This window comes from Phoxinus phoxinus, assembly GCF_949152265.1.
Source record: "Phoxinus phoxinus genome assembly, chromosome: 21".
NCBI lineage: Eukaryota > Metazoa > Chordata > Actinopteri > Cypriniformes > Leuciscidae > Phoxinus > Phoxinus phoxinus.
The window spans coordinates 2,898,331-2,917,867 of NC_136896.1; the positions used below are offsets into that span (position 1 = coordinate 2,898,331).

Here is a 19,537-nt window from a genome sequence, read left to right on the forward strand (position 1 = left end):
GGTTGTTTCAACCCAATTTTGGGTCAAATATGGACAAACCCAAACGTTGGATTAAAAATGTAATAAAAAAATGTAACCCAACGGCTGGGTTTGTCCATATTTGACCCAAAATTGGGTTGAAACAACCCAGCATTTTTTAGAGTGTATGTGAATGTTTTACTATAACCTTTTAGATAACATTCTAATCATGACTGGACATTTTAGAAACATTAAATCACTGTTCCCACGTTTTTAGAACATACATGTCTTAGTTGGGAATGGGATAGTGCTTTTATGCATTTTAATGGTCACCATAAGCTGTCAAAGTATGAAAACGAATATTGCAAAGATTCCTTCCTTTCAGTTTGCATTGAAACTTAAGTCAGGCTGTGATATTTCGATATTTTGGTGTTGATATGAGCCGATGAAACACACGTGCACGCTCAGAGAAACAGAGCATTTGTCAGGACACAGTGATAATGGGGTGGGGTGGTGGGGGGGCTTATTCACACTATTCACAGATCATTTGTAAAGCGCTGTGGACGCTGGGCCGCAGACACCAGAACAGCTGGGGGTTCTGGGAGATAGATACACGTGAGCTGCAAGCGGTCCATTTCAATCTGAATGAAGACAAAAGAAGCAGACGCAGAGAGTGTGTGTCCCGTAAAAGCCATTAGGTGACGGTGTCAGGCGACCCAGAGCTCTCGGCTGTAAACACACACACATTCACAAGGTTAAATAGGAGTTCATAACCCCCGGGCTAATTAGCATTTTTATGTAATTTCAAGTAAATGCTCTTTTAGTCAACAGCTCCATAATTAATTTACCCTTCAGCCCTGACACGATAAACTGACAGAGCCACAGAGTAAACACGCTTAGGTTCAAAACGGATCAAGGGAAACCCCTAATTACTCATGTTAAGATTTGTTTCAACTTATGAATTTATATAAAACATGTCAAATGAGTGAGTAATGCAGAAATAAAATAAATATTGTTCAACTGTGAAGCTAAAATTTGATCTGTAAATAGGGGCAGAAAGTATAAGTGTCTGGTGTGAGTGAACATGACTTCCTCTTTGATCCTCCCGGAACAACATTACAATCAACCAATCAGATTTAAGGGATATAGGTTTAATGTCAAGTTTAGGTTTACAACTAGGGTTATGGGCTTCTACACCACTATTCATCTATCATTGTTCGGGATAAGTTATGGATATGGTTAGGTTTTCAAAAGATAAAATAGTTAATCCATGAACATGTCTTGGCAAAATCAAAATAAAGTGCAGACAGTCGAATACTCTAATGAGAGTTAGTTAACATGCGGTGCAAACTTACTTATGGTTAGTAGAATGTCTAAAGTGGACCATCAAAATAAAGTGTTACCCTAGGAAGTGTTTTGACAAGGAAAACATTAATGTAAACATGAATAAACTCACATGCATACACGCGCACACACACACACACACACACGCACACACACACACACACACACACACACACACACACACACACACACACACACACACACACACAGGCATCATCTCTGGAGGTCCCTGTTGGACAGTGATGTATTTAAGGCTCTGTGGGGTCAGATGGACTGTGTCCAGCACATCACCTGCAATCAATAGTGTTGGTGAAACAGCTTAGCCTGACACACACACACACACACACATTGGATTTCCATGTTCAATGGGGACATTCCATTGCCATAATGATTTCTAAACTGTATTCTGTCTCCTTACACTAACCCTACACCTACACATCACACACAACTGCATTTTGAGATTTTCATAAAACATCACTTACTATGATCTATAAGCTGTTTTCCTCATGGAGACCAAAATGTCCCCACAAGGACAAAGATTTTGGATACTACCATCTTTGTGGGGTCATTCTGTCCTCATCATTTTGGGTTTACCGGACACACACACACACACACACATACGATTCTACTAAAGCTTCACGTAAGATTTTGGTCTTTTGGTCAATTTATTATTTGCTACAATTTCTCCTGCTTACCAATGCTGCATTTATTTGATTAAAATACAGTAAAAACTGTAAAATTGTGACATATTATTACAGTTTAAAATAACCTTTTTACTTTGAATATGTTTAAAAATTTAATTTATTATTTTGAATTTTCAGCATCATTACTCCAGTCTTCAGTGTCACATGATCCTTCAGAAATCAGTATAATATGATGATGTGATGCTTAAGAAACATTTCTGATTATTATCAATGTTGAAAACAGTTGTGCTGCTTCACATTTTGTGGAAACCGTGATACTCTTTCTCCCAGGATTCTTTCAGAGCTTTTATTTTAAACAGAAAATGCCTAGAAAAAAGTCCTTTAGCATCACTTTTGATTAATTTAATGCATCCTTGCTTTAAATAGAAAATTCTTCCAACTTTTGAACAGTAGTCTATATGCCAGTTTGGCTTCAACTGCAGTTTTTCTATTGGATGATAATATCGGTGGGTGGAGCTTAATGACATCCATTTTTCTCTTTCGTCAGGCTGGCAGGGTTGATGCCACCCGTGTGCCATCGCTGCTCTGTTTACCTGTTAATAACTCTCCCAGTCCCTCACGCCCGCCGGTGCCCGCCTGCAGAACACGAGCACAACACCCTCACCCAGAGCAATGCCTGCTGGGAGCCTGGCAGATGTTTACCTGGCACAGGTGAGACCCTGAGATGAGACGAGAACAGCAAACAAGTGTTAAAGCATGTGTACACACACACACACGCACACACACACACAGAATACAGCTGTGCTGAGGTGCCTGCCAGACTGCGCACTGAGCCGTTTACAGCGCTGAACAGATTCAGCACAAACACACAACACCTCAACTTCTTCAGAAAAGAGACACGTTTGTAGAAAGCAAGCAGTGTGTGAGCCGCTGAGGCCTGAGACTGCCGTAATGGGCTGTTTATGTGTTTATTTGTTTGTTTGTTTGTGTGAGTTGGGAGTGAGGGAGGAATGATAAACGAGATCTGCTTTCCTCCGACGGCCTGCGTGTCACAGGATGGATGAGAGCGATGTTTAATTACTCGTGATGGACTGATCGCGCCGCCCGCTCTGGGCTTTACAGGTCACATGCACACTTTATGCAATATTGCAGTATTTATTATTATAAATGATTAATCCGTGCACATCTTTTTTTTATTGTATTCATGTGGCCTCGTAATCTTGAATCAGAATAACTTTCCCTCCCTCTTGCAGCTTCTCTTCTCTTCTCTGATGATGTGGGCGGAGCAACCTGTCACTCACGTGAGATCCACCAATAGCAAACCACAACCATCCAATCAAATCCCCACGGACAAAATCAAGCCCCGCCCACATTTGTTCTCGGATATACGTCACAATGGGGAATAAAAGACTATCACAACTCCCATTTCATGATGACTGAGTATGTAAGTATTGTGAAATGAACTTAATGCAGATTAAATTTAAACACTGAAGCCAGTGCCGTGGAGCCAGTGTGGCTCTGTCCCAAACCTATGACAGAGGTTTAGAATATACATGTCATGCACACTTCTGATAACTCTCTATTTCAAAAGGTAAGAAACCTCTAAGCCAAACTCTTATGTTGTAATACATGATAAGCTATTTTAAGTGAATCTTTTAAGTGAAAATGTTTACTTAAAATTAATAAAATATTTGAAAATATACATAAAATAGTCAAATCATATTATACTGATTTCTGAAGGATCATGTGACACTGAAGACTGGAGTAACGATGCTGAAAATACAGCTTTAATCACAGGAATAAATTACATTTTAAAATATTTAAATAGAAGACAGTTATTGTAAATTTCAATAATATTTCATATTACTGTTTTTACTGTATATTTATCAAATAAATGCAGCCTTGGTTAGCAGATAAGGCACAATCAAAACAAAAACAAATGAGACGAGTGTATAAAATGCTATAAAACGATGAATCTCAAATCTGAGCAGGAGAGGGTCTTTTTCTCTGGAGAAAAATATTTTTCTTCTTTAAAACTTCAGCAAAAGTCAATATTACCACTAAGGATCATGTTTTGACATGGAGGACAATTTAAATATTTATGAGATTTTTATTTCTTATTATATCTCATAATAAACATAGTTTGTCTTACCTAGAGTGTGCAGATATGAGAAGTACATGAGAAACAGGGAAAGACACTGACAACGCATTTATTCACCTGTGATCTCTCAGTCTATCAATCTATCAGCAGCCATCTATCTATCTATCTATCTATCTATCTATCTATCTATCTATCTATCTATCTATCTATCTATCTATCTATCTATCTATCTATCTATCTATCTATCTATCTATCTATCTATCTATCTATCTATCTACAGTATCTATCTATCTATCTATCTATCTATCTATCTATCTATCTATCTATCTATCTATCTATCTATCTATCTATCTATCTATCTATCTATCTATCTATCTATCTATCCCTTTCATAGGATTCACACAACAGTGGAATGTTTGTGTCCGGATAAATGATGAGTGTATTAGCATAACTACAGGCTGTAGAAGAGAGTGTGTGTGATCCACGGGGCCACGGGGCCGCAGGGATGAGAGATTGTGCCCAAGGGCCGACTTGGACAGACGGGCTGGTTCCCATATTGCACCGGGTGCAAAAAAAGCTGTTTTTTGTCGCTTTAGAGCAGCGCAGCTGTGTGACACACACACACACACACACTCACTATGGCCCTGCTTTAGGGCATGCACTGGGGAAACTGGTCTGTCACCATCTTCAAACTTGAGATCATTAGCTAGTGACTACAGTCGATGTCTGATAAAACGCAGCGCCGTTTAATCTAATGTCTGATTTGAGATATGCAAAGAATAGATCTGCTCATTTTACAAGAACACTTTTTTTAGTTCTGATGAGAGACAAATCTGACCAGTAAAGCGTGAACGGTTTAAGGACTTATAATTTTCCATTTTCCCCTGACAGCAGCAATGAAAAACCCAGGCATAACCCCAACACTATTTATATTTAAACACTTCAGGGCACATTTAGGACTTCTTTCTAAATCTGCATATTGTATGAACCACTGACTCTCGTGTGCTGGATTTTACCACCCGTGTGTTTAATATCACACAGATTAACCTGAGTATTAGCCTGTGGGACATTTCAGGATGAGATTTTATTTTATTTTTTTAAGAGCTGTAAGTTACACTATATAGTTGTTTGTTTTCTTCTTATTAATATGATAATTATTCTTTAAAAGTTGTTTTAAGTTTTTCTATGCCCAACATGTCACAAAATGAGAAAATAAGCACATGCATATAATATTATATCATATCATATCATATTATATTTATTGTATTAATATAATAATTTGAGCAGGTTTTATGTGGCTCTATGATTTGGAGTATTAAAGACATAAAGGAGAGCGAGAAGGAGGGACAGAGACAGAATCGTCATCCTGCTGTTGTTTCATCTGTGAAGAATTTCTCATTTCGTTTTCTAATTTATATTTTCGGCGTGTTGCGTTTTACGACCGGGCTCTAAAAGGCATATTTCTGCAAAATCAGGTTTATGATCTAAAACGAGGGCTGAACAGTAGTAAAGTTAAATATTGAACCTTCATTTCGAAGCGTAATTTTGTATGATTTTCATTGGAGGCAGTAACTTTCAATAGCCTGTGAATGTTAGTCGACGCACGCGGGCCACACACACTCCTCACGACAAACACACTCACCACTGCGTATTAAATATATGGAGGAATAAAACATGTGCATTATAAAGTGTTGTAACGAGTTAAACTTTTTATTGATCAAGAGTAGGCTTAACAATAATTATTATTATTATTATCATCATCATTATTATTTACAATTTCACATACTTTTCATACATTTTCTTATTAATTTACAAATTTGTAAGATTGCAAATTCCGCTGAATATTAGAATAAATACATTTTCATAGGGAATGAATGAATGAAGTGTGCCATAAATCACATTAATATGTTTTTGTATATAGGCTATATACACGTGTGTGTGTGTGTGTGTGTGTGCGTGTGTGCGTGTGTGTGTGTGTGTGTGTGTGTGTGTGTGTGTGTGTGTGTGTGTGTGTGTGTGTGTGTGTGTGTGTGTGTGTGTGTGTGTGTGTGTGTGTGTGTGTGTGTGTGTGTGTGTGTGTGTGTGGCATATAGCATTAGGCATTTACAAACGCATCGCATCATGCGTGTGTGTGTGTGCGCGCGCGTGATTCCATTTACTTACTAATATGCCTTTTTTAATAGACAACATATATCTAACAGCTAACCGATTCACCTTTTAATTTTGGGCCTAAATGGCAAGATCAATGGAAAACTGTTGTAATGATCTAATTAATTATGTCGAAATTAAAAGCGCGCGCAGAATCAATCTCTCGCGTGAAGCCTCCATCTGTCCCCTCACAACACACGCTCAGGGCCAAATCCCTTATTCTACACTTTCCTCTTTGAGCTTATGGGTTTTATTATGGGCTATATTTTATATTATTGTATAGGAAGTGTGGGTTTCATTTGTTAAAAGATTATAATATCACTTCAACGTTTAAAAAGGTCTTTAAAAAGCAATGTTGTTCATTTATTGTTGTGGAATAACTGTCACTAAGATATTTCATAAAATAAACATTAATACAATTGAAAAATAAATTAACGAATTGTTATCATTAATTGCAAAGGGAATAAAACTCGAAAATATCTGAAATCTATTTATATTTAAGACATTTTATATATATATATTTTTTAAATGTATACTGATATATGACTATATGACTTTTGGCATAGCGTTTATAAACAGATAGATATGCGTATGACGAGTCATGATATTAAGCTAACGTTGTAAACTGAAAAGGACAAAACAGAACGGACGAATAGTAATTATTGATTGAACTATTACAGCTTAACAGAGTTTCAGAAAGGCTGTGTCTGTGTTGTGGAGTCTGACTCTCTTCTGATGCTCCGTAATGAAGTGCGCGCGCTCTGATCGATCAGTGACGTTACCATGAGAACGGGAGGCTGAGAGAAGGAGGAAACATCTTCACCTCTGAAGAAATGAGCTTCATCAATGCTCACACACTCACAGAACGACCCGGGAGAACAGAGGAGATCCGGAACACAGACTCGTCTTCGGGGTGCGTGCGTGCGGTGCGCGCGTGCGCGTGTGTGTGTGCGGTTCGGTTCTGTCTGTGTTTGGAGGAGCTCACAGGACAGAAGATGGATTACTCACTGTCAGCTCGCAAGGCCCTAATGAAATCAAGACCCAATATGTTTGATTTTTTTAAAAACATTTTACTTCGCATCGCGTGTAAACTTTCAAGGTGGGATTATCAGAGCTTTCGGTATAGGCTACATAAAGTTGTATAGTGATTTGAAACTGGTAAATACATAGGCTAACTTGCTTTATATATTTATTTTTCATATGTGTTCATTTGTAATAGATCTATTAGTCTGTTTGAATGCTTTTAACAAGAACATACATTTGTTTGGCTTCATCATGTCTCTAAAACCCTGACGGACTCAAACACATAACGCCTGCTATGATTTACAATGTCTGCTCAAATTCAGTGTGAAATTTCTCCAAGGGTGACAAAAACACTAACACTTAATTTTAGAAGTCTACAAAAAAGCAAAAGCGCAGAGAGCAGAAGGGCAGGGGAAGGCGGAGGGGTCTCGCAGAAAAACCCTAGCTTTGGGGAAGCTGTGCAGCGGAGGGTGAAATTAGAGCCCGCAGTGCTACATATTGTACCAGAAGCTCCTCCAAAAACACCAGGAGAAAGAAAAATCATCCTCTAACCTAACTAGAGGCAGATCGCCGAGCTGAGTCCCTCAGAGACCCGTCCAAAACACACACTTTACCGACGCTTGCGCCATAGCATGCATAGTATTTCAGTCTTTGTTTATAAAACACTATAGGCTATCAGTAAGTAAACATACAATATATACTTTTAAAAACTGTCATATTGTTAAATATTGTATGAGGTAATTTTGTGTGCATTAATATTTCAAATAAAATTATATTTTCAGCTTAACCCTTCCTAATCTTGAAATTACATTTTTATTTAAATAATGTATCACACACACACACACACACACACACACATACACCCACACACACAAACACACACACACACACACTTTATAAAAAAATTTTTATACAAAATTAAGTAAAACACCCATCAAAAAAAAAAAAAAACTGCAATTTAGTCCTTTAATTATATTAGCATTCATAAATAAAAAAGTGGTTTTATTGCCGATCACAAATAAAGCGATTCTTACAGGAAAAACATCGGAACAACACTAAACGTAAAATATTACTTTCAGTTTTAACCGCGATGTAAAAGTGAGAAAGTTTGTATCACTGACTTAACCCAGAAACTAAAAGATCACGCATCGCACCTGCAGCATTTACTTTTCCTTCTGTCCATTTTTGCAGAAGGTCATTTCTTTTTTCTGAGGCCAAAAATATATTATTAATAATAATATCAAATTATGATATTAATATTATCAAATATGCCTATGCATACATTTGCATTTCTTAAAGGACATGTAATTGCAGAAAAAAAATATTTTTCATATTGATTTTTAAAAATATTGCACCTAAAACTGAAAAACCAAAGTCTGAATGAATGTGTGTGTGTGTGTGTGTATGTGTACAGTAAGCTATAGCTATATAATGCGAAGTACAGTTTTGATATTACACACACACACATTATGTAAACACAAACTTTTATGTTAGATGCGATTAATCGCGATTAATAATATAATATAGTTTTGCTGTCTCAGGAGAGACGATATAGCGCCACCTAGAGTCAGTGTCAGTCACTCTGACCCGATCCAGAGCCGCTCACCGCAGAGACGAACACAGCAAACCAAAACAAGATGGTGTTTAAATCAAACCATAATCACACCATCGACCTCTCCATTAATGCCATTAGAGCTGGGCTTTTCCAGCAAGAAGCTCAGGCATAGCATTATTCCACAGGCCACATCTGCGAGCTTCTCTGAGTGTTATTATGAGATGTTTAAGGGCTGAAGGTGACCATGTTAATACAAATGCTCATTTTACGCATGCACCTGTGGGTTGTCACTATACCAACCTCGTTATTAGAATTGATATAATTCATTGATAACATTCGCAATTCCGAATTGTTGTCTCAAACTATTATCACACAAAAAAAGCAAATGATTTGCTCTCATCCTCGCTTAATTTCCACTAAACTCTCCTTCACTCGGGCGCCGAGTTCCTCCCTCCCCTTTCGGAGTGACAGGCGGATGGAGCTTCATCTGAGCGAATCACAAAGTGCTGGAATCTACTGCCTTTGTCTGATACACTCACCCATAGTGGCGAAAGGGGGTCCGCGTAAAGGAGGGGGCTGGAGCTTTTACAAACCAACACAAGCGACCCAAGTCCTTCAGTCCCGGGCCGTGTGCGCATGCAAACGCGTCGTGTTGTTAGCCTACTGAGGGAAAGGGAAAGGTGGGCTCAGGAAACCCGCAGTCTCCGATGGTTCTGCTGTCTGTCATCCATGCGCAGAACGGCACCTGCTATCCGAGACCACCGGGATATAAGACACACGAACACGCGGATGGATGGGAGTGGGACGGACGCTGGGAAATGAGTTCTGGGGAAAGCATGCATGCTGAAAACATTTAAACATTTCCTGCTTTGACAGCACTTTGTTCTGAGCCTGAACACACGGTCATGTCTGACACCTGACAAATCCTGCGTCCATTTGCAACTTTCCGAAGTTCCCCTCTCCTCGGCTGGATTCGTTGCATCCTCGTTTCTTTCATTTGTTCTGTGTGTAAGAAAGACGAGACGGCGACTTCAGTTGATTATCGCTCTTTTCTCGGTTATCCGATGGATATTCACTGTAAGGCAGACCCGTTCTCCGCCATGCACCGTGAGTTACACTGGAGTTTATCTGGAGAAAATGCTTCTCACATTTCAGACAATTAACATCGTCACTGGAATAAGAAATTATTAGACTACTGGATGTTTAAAAAGGATCGAAATTGCACTTTTCTTATATTGCATTTCAAGTGAAATAAGATAGCCGAAATAGTTAAAATAGTAACAGAAACAATAAAGGACTCGGTTAGCTACTATAATCAAAATAAATATGATGAGAAAATTAAAATATGCGATGTGCGTATCATTATAGCCAGCCTATATGATTATTATTTTAAAAAATGAACGCAAAAAAGGCCCAAATATATAAGCAATTATTATACTACTGGGTTAAAGAAAGCTAAAAAAAAATGCCCTCTTCTTTTATTGCATTTCAGGAAAAATAAGATAATAAATATAATAGTATAAAACAGAAACAAAATATGTGTAGCTGTGTGTGATAAAATAGCACTATGTGTATGGTTATTATATATACAAAATTAATGCAAGAAATAAAAAAGCTAAAATATTGCGAGGATATTCGGATAGTTCCATTTCGCTTTACAGATAAAATATTATTGATTATTTAAAAAAAACTTAATTATAAAATGTAGGCTACATGCTTCTAGCTACATGCACTTCTAATTTAATTCCAACGTAATGCTTTTTTTTTTTAAACAACTAATCGAGATTAACCATATGTAATTTGATCAAACAAAACTGTTTAATAATTTACATCTAGGGAATGAAAACTATTTATGCTCGTGTAATTTAATCGCTCACCTACACGAGTAACAAACCCTATATTGTTTCAACAAGAACATGCAAGAATAGCAGATTAATGTACATCACCTGGAAATAATCGACCCTATCTGAGAAACGCTTAAAAATGTTTTTAATATTCATTATATTTACGCCACTGTGTTACATAGTGAATGAGGGACATGACAGTTTAGTACTATTTTTGTGTGTGTGTGTATATATATATATATATATATATATATATATATATATATATATATATATATATATATATAGGCCTAGGCATAAAACATGTTAATGTTTGAAATAATAGTATAAAATAATACAAATTCTAAATAATAGGATTACTTATGTGTGTCACTTACTGTGAACATAATGCAGATTGTTTTTGTAGATCATTGCATAAAGGCTTTTCGTTTGCGTCTGTAACTTAATGTGAGTAGAGACGGGAATTCATTCTCACAAACTGGGTTTGGTTGCAGTTAACCTTTCCTCTGGTTTATAGCTCGCGCGTGTCCACACAGAACGCGTCGCGTGTTAATTGAATGAATGTGACGGACTTGTGACGCGCGTCACCGACGGCCTGTATGTAATGTTATGTCCCGGGTGCTTGTTGCTGTTGTCTCCGGTATAGGGCACGGGGGAGTGAACCAGCTGGGCGGGGTGTTCGTCAACGGAAGGCCTTTACCTGACGTCGTGCGCCAGAGAATCGTGGAGCTCGCGCATCAAGGGGTCAGACCCTGTGACATCTCGAGACAGCTGAGGGTCAGTCACGGCTGCGTCAGCAAGATCCTGGGCAGGTGAGACCCTGTACACAATAGCCGGACCACGCGACATTTACTCAGGCAACAAACCAGCCATTTCACAACAACGCATCCGTTGAGGTCGTGTATGTTTTGTGATGCAAGTTAGTTTTTAAACCGTCACTAATTTACAATTAAATTCATTCAAATAGTCTCTCAAATTAAATGAGCTTGGATGCATAATAATAATTAGCAGAATTAGCAAACATGACGCAATAGTTTTAGATTGAGAACATGACGCACATTGTCATCAAAGTAAGGGAATTAAAACATGTGCAGTTATAACAACACAGAATTGAGAATCATGAAAGTGTGCATATTCACCTGATTATTATACCTCAATTTGAGATAAACAAAAACTAAAGCGTCACCTCATGAGCTTTGAAAACTCTGCATTATGAGATCTGTGATTATTATGATTATGTCCACAAAAACTGTTTTCCATCTATAACAATACCCCCCAAAAAAGTTCTCATAGAGGACCAATTGATTTGCTGTAATCTTTCAGAACCATGTGCACCTGCTGAAAAAGTTATTTGACATTGATTTGAATGCTTTAAAAGTATCAAATTAATTATTAAAATGAATTTTGTTAGTTCAGGCTATTTCAACCAGGTCAAATGCTAATCAGTTTGTTCAACCATCGCTTGTCTGTTTTATTAAATAATGGATTTAATAATAAATTGAAATGTCAGGCAAAAATAGGTAGGCTAAAACTCGTTTCAAACATTTTTTTTTTATCTGAGATTAATAAGTGAGTAACTAAAACAGATGGGCTGCTTAATGTCCTGCTGCGCACATTTTTAAATTAGTATTCTAATCATATGATAATTTCCTACTAGTGCCGTGTTAAGTAGCTTAGATAAAACATTTTCATGGCTTTGTTAGCACGCATCTGTTGTTTATTGTCATTAGGTTTGGTCAGGTTATGAAAGTCAGATTTACAGTTGTTCCTGCAGATATTACGAGACTGGCAGCATAAAGCCCGGAGTCATCGGAGGATCCAAACCCAAAGTCGCCACGCCGAAGGTGGTGGATAAAATAGCGGACTATAAAAGACAGAATCCCACCATGTTCGCCTGGGAGATCCGGGACAGGCTGTTGGCGGACGGGATCTGTGATAACGACACCGTTCCCAGCGTCTCCTCCATAAACAGGTCAGAGGAACCGACAGTAACCGCTGGCTCTTCAGGGGGACAGTCATCTGGCGTGTCTAATATCACGCGTCTCAGACATGTTCAACAAAAACAAAAGATTTATGTGATATTCTTTTGTTGTGTGAATCTGGAGTAAAATTATTTGACAATAGGGTTGTGTTCTCTCCCGATACTGATCCTACCGAAAGTGCACGAGCGGTTGCTATGGTTACCAGGTGAAGGCGACATCGCGAGCGCTTGTTTAGCGCACCTTGACAAACTCGTAATCATGGTTTTAAACCTTGAAAAAACAAAAACGCATACATTTTAACCTAAAATGAAATGAAAAACGAATTTTAATTTAAAAGTTCATTTAATATGTTATTTTAATATAAAATAATTTCCACAACGTTTATCTAAATTGGCACGCTGCAAAATGTCTGGATGTTTCAACTCATGTTTGGGTCAAATAAGGACTAACACAATAATTTAAAATAATGGTAACATATTTTAACCAATGGTTGGGTTTGTCCATATTTTACCCAAACAGGGGTTGTAACAACCCAGCATTTATTTACATTTTTTAGAGTGAAGTAATTTAAAAATAAACAGTTCTGCTATTTCTTTATAGTAGTTTTGGTTCATATTAGGCTGTTTGTTGGCAGTAAAGAGGTTTATTATGTGTCTTTGCCGGTGGTCTTGTGGATGTAATTCAACCCTTTGCTCCAAACTACCTCAACAATGACCGACTGAAGCTCTCAAATCTCATCTGACCGAGTGAAAACGATCAATGACCGGTGATCAGACCTGGAAAACGAGACAGAGCGGCTCGATTAGAGTTCACGCCGTCATTTATCGGTTCTTTCTATTTTCCAAAGAAGAAGACAGTCCTTTGGAATGAACTTTTCATTAGTTTTCATTCACTAAACCCAGTTAAGAGACTAAATATAGGCTAAAGGATGTATGCTCATGCTTACATAATTAATATTCTAGAAAATAAATTCTTAATGAATACATTTTTAATACTTCTATAAGTGAAAATGTTCAAAATAACTTATATTTAAAATTTTTAACAGTTTTTTTGTCCAACTGGAATGATGATCGATAACATCCACCGACTACAATATGGGAAATCTGCAGTTTGAATAATCCATAATCCAATATGATTCTATTTACATCCTTAAATTGGTGTTTTAGGGTGGCATGTTAGACCTGTGTGGAAAATCAAAAGGGTAAAAAGAAGCAGTGAGGCGCTGAACTTTGGTTAAGATTCACTCTTCCATAAAACCAGACTCTGCATTACATTTTAATGAGTCGATGGCAAAGAATAGAGCGCCTCACACAACAGAAGAGAAGGCTGGAAAAAAATTCATTTCATGCCTCATGGTCACCTAAAAAGGGCCATTTGAATGTCTTTTGACATGAACTTGTGAGATAAATGCAAAATGTGCGTTAATGTAATTACTGAAGCCCTTAAACGTCTCTAAAATCTAATTGAATTCAGTCTGGATATTTTGAAACAGGAAACAGGTCTTTGTTTATGAGGGAAATTAAAATATGAATGCGAGCAAATGCGACTCATTTTAAAGGAACTTTGATGAAACATTTATTTAGTCTGTTTTGATTTAACAGTATATATGTTGATATATCATGCATGTCTGGATCACTGAATAAGGCTGAGCCTCAGTCCGTTGATAGAAGATCAAATCATTTGGGAATTTTGGATTCAAGTCAGTTCAAACTTGCAAAAGAAGAGCTTGTTGGCGAGCAAGAAGAGATTCAGCTTCACCGTAACCGTGTGTGCTTTTTTATTGTGCAATATGTTGCATGAAAGTAAAAAGGTGTGTGTGTGCGCGCGCGTGTGTGTGTGTGTGTGTGTGTGTGTGTGTGTGTGCAAACTGAGACCGAGCCTGTTGACAGTGAGAAGATGTTCAGACTCCAAACACTTTTCTTTAACATACATTATTAAGCGTTACAGAGTTCCTGTTGTGCTAAAGTGTCTCTACAGCCAACAAGTGACAGCCGGACTTACAAAAACCTCCTTGACGCCACTCAATATTATTGATTCACATGTAAAGCATTTTTAATATTTCTTAAGAGGATTTTCAGACTCAACCCAGACATTAATTCACTCTTCCAAATGACTTATTCAATAACAGAAACATAGATTCTGGATAAAGTGTGCAGATTTATTCTACCCAGGCCATGCAAGGGGGTCAAACTATGGGTTTAAAGAGAGAAATGAAATATAATATCGATATGTTGTCACTGCGTGTTCTTTCCTTTCTCTCTCGCTCTCTATTTCAAAGCCCCGAGGACACGTCCTAAAGCGGATGTTTATTTCAGCAGATATCAATATTAGCAGCACACTCATTTTAATGGAAATATATATATGCTCTTTGAATGCTATCCGCGGTCACAATGTATATTCTAAATATTTTTACAATCAATAATCTTCATGGGGCATGAAATGAAAGCTATGTCACAGGAAAAGCGTGGTTTGTGCATTTGTTTGCATATACAGTATGTCTTCTGCAACAGAAGCGGTGCCGTCGGTGATGAATAGATCTAAAGTTTACAAATGAGCGTGACAGCGGGCCCTTTCCCCAACGTGCCGTTCAGATTAACAGAATCAAATGCTGGCGTAAGCTTGTACACCGCACTGAGCAACTATTGCTTTCCTGTCACATATAATTTATAGCTTTCCATTTGCATCCCGGCACCCATGTGGCTAATTCCCAACTTTTTATCCTAGAGTCTAGATCAATAGAACCTCATCCACACTAGAACCGAGCCTGAGGCTTTCCTCGGGACCCGGACACACTCAGAGAGAGCGCCGTAAGGACGATTATCGAGGTGAATTGTTGTGATTTCATGCTTTGTTTGCGAGATCACTCAAGGCAAAAGAGCTCAGAGAGCTTTCGGCTATATCTCACCTTAAAGCTACAGCGAGTCTGCTTCTCCTCGCTCGGGTACACAGGATCTGAACGACTGCGGTTATCCGTTCTGTCAGATCCCCCCTGCTCTGAGATATATAAAGTAAATCTGAGATTATCAGAGAGAGAGAGACAGACTGAGAGAGAGAGAGAGAGAGAGAGAGAGAGAGAGAGAGAGAGAGAGAGAGAGAGAGAGAGAGAGAGAGAGAGAGAGAGAGAGAGAGAGAGAGAGAGAGAGAGAGAGAGAGAGAGAGAGAGCTCTGGAGATCTATGTGAGTAAATGTTCTGTATTTACTGTGCAGGATCATTCGGACGAAGGTTCAGCAACCGTTTCACCCCTCGCCAGATGGGACGTCTCTTTCCACCCCAGGACACACTATAGGTAAGATCACATCATTAACTCCAGGGGACATTTTCGGACCTTTCTGGACAAGGTCATCCCTCCAAATCAAATCAAGGGCCGAAGCTTTCTGCTCAGAGACGGATATTCCCTGCAGCTGGAGAAAAAAAGAAAAAAGTCTGATGCCTATACTTATTTTATTCCTATACTATTGCCCTCTTACTACTAAGTTTGAAAATACTGACACACACTAATCTTTTATTCATTATGAATCATATCTCAATCATATACAGTGGGGTGTGAAAGTCTGAGACCGCAGTCAAATCCAAAAACCTACTTTAAACCTGTCAATTAAAAGGACGTTTTTAAGACTTTCTGACAATAAATTGCTATTCTTTCAAACTTTCTATTTATCAAATAAAATATTAATAATATTAATAAAATATATATATATTTTATTACATATAATAAAAAATACAAATATGAACCAACACAACTGCTTTTTAACATTGATGATAATCAGAAATGTTTCTTGAGCTGTAAAACTGGAGTAATGAAACATTCAGCTTTGATCACAGGAATAAATGACATATTAACATATATTAAAATAGAAAACAGCTATTTTTAATTATTGCACAATATTACTCAGTATTTTTTATCAAATACATGAAGTCTCGGTGAGCAGAAGATACTTCTTTTAAAAAACATTAAAATCTTATTGACTGCAAACCTTTGACCAGTATACATATATAAATCTAAATATAGTATTTTCTATATTATTTTATAATCGTCTTTGTTTAAAACAAACTGAAATATATACAGTTTTGCTATCTAAGCTATTTTCTTTATATATCTTGTAGATTTAATGTCTAAAAATGAGTTTTACCTAAAAATGCTTATGGTTGCAAACCAATACCTGCTAAACACATATCCAGACTTGACTTTAGACTAAAGGACATTATATAAATACATATTAAAGATTCTGCACTATTTTAGGTGTCAAATCAAATGCACATAAATTGATCACATTTCCTTGTTTCCATTCAATCTTAAGATGCTCTAAAACCATGAGAACATGATCATCAGCTTTTGCTGCTGCTATATTAATGCAAAACAGGCTTCATGTTCATTTGTACACGTCTTTAGTGTCATCATTCGTAATGAATAATTTAGAAAACATTTTCACTGGTGGTCTCAAACTTTTGAACTGAAACTGTGTATCTTGTAAAACAAATGCAAGTGAGATGCTGTGAGCCTGTGTGTCCTGTTATCAGACTGGTGTGATGTTACACACATGAGTTCTGATCATCTCTCTCTCTCCAGTCTCCAGTACAACGTCTCCTCCCGTCTCCAGCTCTTCCATTGACCCCGTGGGCTCCTACTCCATCAACGGCATTCTGGGAATCCCTCGCTCCAATGGAGAAAAGAGGAAAAGAGATGCTGGTGAGTCTGCGGTTTCTCTTTGTTTGGGGGGAGGATATGCACAATATTTCTGAAGCCATCCAGGGCTGCAAACAGCATAATTACAACTTTAATTAACAACAACAATATTCATATTAATTGTTAAATATATATGCATTCATAATTATTCATATATATTTTCTTGTTTAATTATTACTACATTTTTTATTATTATTTTTATTGAGTAGAGAAGTACCTGATTCCTCCTGTCCATGTGCTTTTGAATTATGCATTCACAGTCAGTTTTGTGTTTATATTTGGCATGCAATATTCCTCGGATGTGTAATGATTGGCTGCAGACGTGGTCATGTGACCCTCACAGTTATTAATCTGCACTGCGGTGATTAAGAGAGCTTCAGTAATTACACGTCAAGATGATGTAGCCAACTAACACACTCAGTCAAACACGAGCGACAGTCTTCAGAGGACGTTTTGCTCAGCGACACTTGCTTTAACTATCGCCATGTCTGCAGTTTATCCTGACCAACAGTCACTCCTCTACGTCAGCCTGACGCGCAAGCCAACCAACCGCTTGTTTCCATCTATGGGGAAGAATTTATCCAAAAGTATAAATACTATCTTATAAAATACACTTTTTAATATGCTACTGTTCAAAACAATGCTTTTATTCAGCAAACTTTCTATTTCTATTCACCAAAATATCCTGAAAACTAAAAATATCACAACTGTTAAACATTGATAACAATAATCATAAATGTTTTGTGAGCATCAGATCATCATATTGTACTGATTTCTGAAGGATCATGTGACACTGAAGACTGGAGTAATGATGCTGAAATTCAGCTTTGATCACAGGAATAAATTACACTTTACTATATATTCACATAGAAACACAGTTATTTTGATTTGTAATAATATTTCACAAAATTACTACTGTATTTTTGATCAAAGAAATGCAGCCTTGGTGAGCAGAAAATACTTTTTTGAGTGAAAAAATATATATATTTTTTTATCTTACCAATCCCAAAGTTTTGAACAGTATATTTATATAAAATGTTTTCTACAATATTTTAAGAATATATATTGTTTTCTCCAAAAACAGATGAACTGCTAAAAATCCTTGTGCCCTTCATACAGAAGTTGTGTACGCCGAGTCAGTTTACAGATGAGCATGTGTGTGTGCAAGCGTACAGTGTGTGTTGATTTGTGGTGTGTGAGAGTCTCTCTCCTGAGATAAATGCACATGTTTCTCTGTCCGCGGACTGACGTCACAGCTCGCGGTCTTCACTAGTGAGGGTGTGTGTGTGTGTTCATTCCTGTGGTTCTCATGACGTCTTTTCCCCGTGGCTAAAGAGAGATTGTTTATGGCATAAATGACTATGGCAATAGGTGATCATCTAAAAAGCAAAGCAAAGATAGCAGCATGCAGATCTGTGTGTGTGCCAAGCGTGCAACTGGACATGTAATGACGCGGTGTGTTTGGCGATGCGCTGCTCATAGAAAGAGTCGTTCTTGTGATTAGAGCGCGTTACACACCGTCATTGTGTTGCATTGGTTTCCTTGCTGTCAGACGCTGCAAGGGCGCAGGGGTGACATCAGCGGCGGCAGGAATGATGGGAGACTTCAGATCTGTGTGTGTGTGTGTCTTTAAGATGATTGACTGTTTTGGGGGTTGTTCTCAGGCCCAAATGATCCTCTTGATGTGTGGCCATTTTCTTGATTTAAGCGCTGGGGATGAAGAGGTGGAGGAGAGAGAAAGAGAGAAGGAGGGCAGTGTATGTTATGTATAACTTCACAAACGGTCATGTGATGCACACACACACACACATACACACCCACACACCCACACACACGCACAAGCACAAGCACACATAGCTCATGGACTGTAGACACCTGGAAATCCAGAATAGGTGTACTTTATCTTTGTCAGGCGAACCTGCAGCCACACACACACACACACACACACACACACACACACACACACACACACACACACACACACACACACACACACACAAAATGCTTTTAAAACAATGCCTTCTCTGTAGCAAAATCTAGTAAATATAGAATCTAAAATCCCATAATAATCCTAAAAATAATTTTTCAAAGTTGTAAACAAAACGAACATTATTGATGTACAAATTGTTCAGTATTTCTACTTCACAATTTCATGTTTAATTTAATGTGTTACTTGCTGTTTCTTTGTAATTATTTCTTTGATCATAATTATTGGTGTAAAAATGGTTTCCAAATCCATTTCTACACCATTTT

The 19,537-nt window shown here is 37.6% G+C and overlaps 1 protein-coding gene across 4 annotated transcripts in view; it reads left to right on the forward strand.

Annotated features, from left to right (window-relative positions):
* The first annotated feature begins 9,437 nt into the window (after positions 1-9,437).
* The window catches only part of pax2b (paired box 2b), a 29,624-nt gene continuing 19,524 nt past the window's right edge, over positions 9,438-19,537 (forward strand). For all 4 annotated transcript variants that reach the window (XM_079596042.1, XM_079596041.1, XM_079596044.1 and 1 more), the window contains exons 1-5: positions 9,438-9,880; positions 11,264-11,429; positions 12,392-12,589; positions 15,807-15,886; positions 17,168-17,287. In XM_079596042.1, the coding sequence (XP_079452168.1) occupies positions 9,838-9,880; positions 11,264-11,429; positions 12,392-12,589; positions 15,807-15,886; positions 17,168-17,287 (607 nt within the window). In that variant the 5' untranslated portion in view covers positions 9,438-9,837. The remainder of the gene's footprint in view (positions 9,881-11,263; positions 11,430-12,391; positions 12,590-15,806; positions 15,887-17,167; positions 17,288-19,537) is intronic.